Genomic DNA, 5,769 nt, shown 5'->3' with positions numbered 1-5,769 from the left:
AGATATTGATCAAAGTCACTGTTTCCCACCGATCGTTCCTATTGGAGCTATATGATATAGTAACCCGATATTTATCAAATTCGGCACAGTCATTAACAGATATATTAAACTAACAAATGTTTAATTTGAAGCAATCGCGTTAAAAGTAACGAAGTTATTGACAAAAGTCACTGTTTTCGAAAGAGCTCCTATGGGAGCTATATGATATACTCACCCGATCTTGATCAAATTTGGCATAGTCGTTTATATGTGTAATAAACTCACCAATATTAAACTTCACAATAGCTCAGAAAATAACGAAGTTAGTGAGAAAACTCACTGTTCGTGACTTTGCCGTTTGTATGGGAGCTATATGATATAGTGGTCCAATCCGGCTGAATCCGAGATATACAACCCCTGCAGTATATACAATCCTACATGCAATTTCAGCACTGTAGCTTCAACGGTCTAGCAGGAGTTTGCGTTGATCCAGGGGGACGGACGGACGGTAATGGCTATTTGAACTCGGCTCGTCGTGCTAATCAAGAATATATATACTTTATATGGACGGAGATGCTTCCTTCTATGCGTTGCACACTTCTGACCAAAATTAATATACCCTTTTTGCAAGGGTATAATAAAAACACATTTGAGTGTATGTGTGGCCTAGAGTATTAACACTAACCATAGATCGAACAGAACATTTCCCAAGACACATCACCAAGCGAGCACACTATCGGTACAGCCACCGGGACACATACGAAGCAGATGCCAATATTTCTTGATATTCTTAACGTACTATCTTAAAATGTGAGGTGGAGAAAAGGGATCATCGTTTAGACCTATTAAATTGTAAATTTTATTTTGTTATAAAAAAAAATCATTATCTGTATATAAATTTAAGAGTACGATCTAATAGAAAATCAGTAGTCCCCATCGCAGAAGCAGCCATCGCGTGAGTTTTCAACAATCCAGTCCAAATATTTGGTGACTCGCGTATAGACACCAGGATAATTGGGACGAGCACATCCGTTGCCCCAGGAGACGATACCAATTTGTTCGAATCGTTTATCGTCCGGACGGAGACGAACAAGTGGACCTCCAGAGTCGCCTTGGCAACTATCACGTCCCCCCACACCTGGATAACCAGAACACATCATATTCTTGGTGATCATTTTTTGTGTGTAGTTGGTCTGGCCCACACACTCATCGTTGTCAAGAACTGGCACCTCCACCTCCTGGAGAAGGCAGGAGGGCTTTCCATCCTCCTTTAGTGTACCCCAGCCAGTAGCAACGGCTCGGACCCCAACAAAAAGATCATTCCGCTGATCCATACGGGGCAGACAAATGGGACGAATAAAACTTGTGATCGGCACCCGATCGTTCAGACGCAGCAGGGCAATATCATTGTCAAAGTTGGAGAAACTGAACTTTTGGCTAAACGCACGGAGCACAAAGCGAGTCTCAGGCCGCTCCTTGTCGTTGCAGCGATCGTGCTCGCCAAATGTCACCTTGATCATAAACCACATGAATCCCTTAACGCAATGGGCTGCTGTTAGCACGTAGCGATCGTTAATCAGAGTACCGCCACAATAAAACCTATTAAAATAGGAGAGTCGAGCCATCCAAGGGTATTCGCTGACCCCAGTGGTCGTTCCTCCAACAATACGGGACTCGTCGTTTCGTTCGCCGCACCTGAAATGAAGGAAAGGTTAAGACAGTGTTTCTAAATAGGGAAATATAAAACAGATCGTAAATATTAACGTTTGTGAATTAAATTGGTGTTGATTAGGGTGTTCATTAAACATTTGCTCTTTAACTTAATTTACATCATTCCCAAGGAATATTTTGGCAAGCTTTAACATTTACAAATACTAAATTTGGTCAAGACAAGAAATTTGTTATTCAATTGTTATGTTATGGCCTAACATGTTCTATATACATCGTTCTTCCAAAAAAATAGCCAAACTTTAGTAGGTTTTCTATAACCTTTATATTATAATCGACCCGTCCCGGAGTGGTGTCCGGCCCAGATGGTGCGTGGGGTCGATACTGATATTATCACATTGGTCATTCGTTTATAACGAAGAGATGGAGAGACGTTTCCGTTATTTCTGAAGGGCAATAAGCAAATTTGATGCTGAAGACGTGAGGAATACATGATATCCCATACATATTTGAAATAATGCTCTTCTGAGCATTAAATATCAATAGGAATACGTAAATCGGTAGATAAGGAAGGACATGATATAGGTCTGATAGAGGAAAGATAGTGCTGCGATTAAATTTCCGAAAAATCTATACAAAAAAGGTCGGTGCCACTTTATTTAAATACTTTTCATTATTTAAGTTTCAAATGAACATCTTTCTAAATTCGAAATTACTGATTTTAATCATTGCCCCCGGCACTCACCGACCCCGTCAGTTAGTTGCGTTGAGGGTTTAGCGACCTCGCATTAATCGTAAAGAAAGTGTCAAAGTGTTTAATAGCTGAGCAGCAGCCGGGCGGGTCGAACAGATTTTGCATCATATTTGTAGTAGACTGGTTTGTGATTGCCTTTAAAATGGAATAAAGTGAAACGAAATCAACTGCATTTGCAAACAAACAGTCACTCGCAAAAAGATCTTACAAGAATATCTGGTTTGTGGGAGAAACCAGATATTTGTATTTCCCTTTTCGTATTTTATTTCCTTTGTTTTATGTATTTTTCTTTGGCCATAAAAATCAATCGAAGCATTTTTGGACTTAATCGTGTCATTGCCCCAAAATGGTGGCCAAGGCAAAGGCGTCCCCACCGAGACAAAGAACCAGATATGCGACCCACTTAAACTACAGCAATGCCCCTTTCTCATACCCACTTCCAAACCCTTTCCCCTCCGCCTGTGCTAACCTTCCCCATCCACCATTACCATACAGTAAACTTAATACATTTTATATATATAAATATATATATATATACATATATATATATGTATATTTAGGAGGTATATGACGCATCTGACCAAATCTTGTATCTTGTTTGTACGATGAATATTAAATATCAAACGTAGCAACTGTTATCAAATCTTATGCAAATTAAGTCTAATTTCTTTTCAAATGCAGAAACACAAAACAAAGAAGGAAAATACTAAAATAACTAAACAAACGGGGAATTCTTCTTGATACAAAAACAACAAAACAATGAGGAGACTTTTGTTTTGAAATCAAATGAAGGATTTGTTCTATTGGAAGATAAAGAAGAATTTATCACGAACTAACCAAAACTCGAACACTGACCTAGCATTATTTATTTTTATTTATCTATGAATTGTACATAAGCTACTCTCGACATTTTTTCTCAACTTATCCCCACGCGAAAAAAGGAGGCAGAGAGTATTTAGCTATCGTTTGGGTCCTTGTCTAGATTGTGGTTGCCCATTGGCGATGGTTAGCAATTGATTAAGCAATTTACTAAAGAATTGCAAATACGCATTCGAAATGAAATTCTTTAGAGAGCTCTCTATGCCCCTCACAGGGTAGTAGTGGCCAAAAGCAACGCGCAGAACTATGACCAAATGGTAGGGACAGAGTTCCAAAAAAATAACTCCTTGCCGTCAGCACTTTTATATAATTAACTAAATTTACATTTTGGTTCTCTATCAATACTACACTGAGTGCAGGACTGGTTAGATGATTGGTTGGCTTATTCAAATGACAGGCGTTTTCAGCAATTTGCTAAAAAATTCTAGAGACTAATGTGTGAAGGAATTCTTCCAGCTACAAATTGTTTGCCTGATCCCAGAATCCATCTGTATTTGTAGTAACTGTAAGTGGCATTTGTAATGCTGTGACCATGTGTGTTTCTTGTTGTTGCCTAACTGGAAGCTGTCATCATGACCAAGCCAGCATTTCTATGTTACCCCATTCCGTGTCCCAGAGACACCCGCCTGCACCGCAAAGGTGTCTAGGTTGGACTTAGCTCACCTGCAGGAACACGTTGTAAGTTGATCTTCAGCCGGTGGCGAATTATTGCGATTGAAGGCACTACCAAACCAATTCTTGATCGGATTTTGCCGGAATACAGGTTTATCTAGCGAAGGCGTGGATGGTGAGGAGGAATTCTGGCTGGCATTAGTGGCTCTCAGTCGCTTGGGTTGGTGATATTTGCCAGGTATGGATGAGGAGAAGGATGCCGATGCGGTGAAAAACGATGTCGATGAGGCGGCCATGCAGATGCCGCAAATAATGGCTAGGATTAATGGCCAGTGATGTACGTGGAGCATCGTCATATTATTTTTGATCTTTATTTATGCAACTTTATGCATTAACGCTTATTGATTAACCGTAAAAAAAAAGTTCCAAGAACAGTTAGAACACTTCAATTGATTTGTCTATGTATATTTCTTCTTCTGTTTCTCTTTCTCTCCTATTTCGCTTCGACAATCCACACTTGTTAATTTATGTAAATCACATGCATTAATCTCTATCTCTATCTTTTTTTTACATATCCACATACATATATGTATTCACTGTGATCAGTATATTGATTCTCTGGATTTATTTTCCACTCTCTTTCGAAATAATTCAATATGTCAACAAGTCGCGTCCAAGCTCGAAATATTTATTTAGATCTTCTGTTAATTTCTTTTTGAAACTTTTTCCTTTTGTTCCGCACACGCGAAAGTCTGCAAACCGACTGTTACCAACAAACTCTCCGACCATGGCTCTGACTCTGACTCTGGCTCTGGCTCTGGCTCTAACATGGCAGCGACGTCAACGTCAACGCGCTTGACTGGCAGCGAACAAAGACAGAGACAGAGCTCCACAGAGTTGGACTTCTCATTACCCATGCCAGCTTGTGTTCTCAATATGCTAATGTGACAGTTTGCCATGTGGAGTTCTGGGCAGGCCCGGACTGGGACCCTGAGGGCCCACCGGGCATTCAAGTTGAAGGGCCTCCCTTTTACATCAAGTATGATCGCTTATGTGAATAAAACAAAAACGACTTCTTACAAACAAACAAACAATTTTATTTGCCTATCTTTTTTCAACAATGCACTACGTAAGGCGTAATTATACCATACACCCATAGGGTGAAATGGTATATTAAAGTCGCCAAAATGTATGTAACAGGCAGAAGGAAGCATCTCCGACCCCACAAAGTATATATATTCTTGATCAGGATCAACAACCGAGTCGATCTAGCCATGTCCGTCTGTCCGTCCGTCCGTCTGTCCGTCTGTCCGTCCGTCCGTCCGTCCGTCTGTCCGTATGAACACCTAGATCTCGGAGACTGTAAGAGCTAGAGCCACCAAATTTGGTATGTAGACTCGTGTAGTATGTAGAGTGATCAAGTTTATTTCAAATTTTTGCCACGCCCCTTTCCGCCCCCGCAATTAAAAAAAAGCGTTTATCTCAAAAACTATTCCAGCTAGAGACACCATATTTGGTATGTATATTTGCTTAGTAAATGCACGCACTTTGAATGTGTAAAAATTTTGCCACGCCCTTTTCCGCCCCCGTAATTTGAAAAACTTGATTGTCTCCCGTATTTTTTTACCTTATGCAATCAAATTTGGCACACTTAAATTTAATACTAATATCTAGCAAAATACCAAATTTGATCAAAATCGGACAAAAAACAGTCGAGTTATGCATATAAACGTTTTTCCATAAGGCCGGAGTTGGCCGTTGGCTGGTGGGGGCGCTAGGGTGCTCGTATGATTGAGTGAGCGAGATACTAAGATATGCTTGTAAAAAGCATGTGAAAATGCATTTGTTTAATAAAGTTTAAATATTTGCTTTACTGG

The 5,769-nt window shown here is 39.9% G+C and overlaps 1 protein-coding gene across 1 annotated transcript; it reads right to left on the bottom strand.

The window, feature by feature from the left end:
• Positions 1–871: 871 nt before the first annotated feature.
• LOC6651956 (venom protease) lies at positions 872–4,461 on the bottom strand. Its single transcript, XM_002074376.4, has 2 exons — positions 3,944–4,461; positions 872–1,674 (listed from the first exon to the last, which is right to left on the bottom strand). Exons 1-2 carry the CDS (start codon positions 4,246–4,248, stop codon positions 903–905), a joined length of 1,077 nt encoding a protein of 358 aa, XP_002074412.3. The 5' UTR covers positions 4,249–4,461; the 3' UTR covers positions 872–902.
• Positions 4,462–5,769: the final 1,308 nt, after the last annotated feature.

Source organism: Drosophila willistoni (genome assembly GCF_018902025.1).
Source record: "Drosophila willistoni isolate 14030-0811.24 chromosome XR unlocalized genomic scaffold, UCI_dwil_1.1 Seg106, whole genome shotgun sequence".
Taxonomy (NCBI): domain Eukaryota; kingdom Metazoa; phylum Arthropoda; class Insecta; order Diptera; family Drosophilidae; genus Drosophila; species Drosophila willistoni.
This window is presented reverse-complemented; position numbering and strand designations above follow the sequence as displayed.

Coding starts and splice junctions, on each gene's coding strand:
- LOC6651956 (XM_002074376.4), bottom strand. CDS start 4,248: ATGACGATGCTCCACGTACATCACTGGCCATTAATCCTAGCCATTATT. Junction 1,675..3,943: donor CTTACAACGTGTTCCTGCAG/GTGAGCTAAGTC, acceptor CCTTCATTTCAG/GTGCGGCGAACGAAACGACG.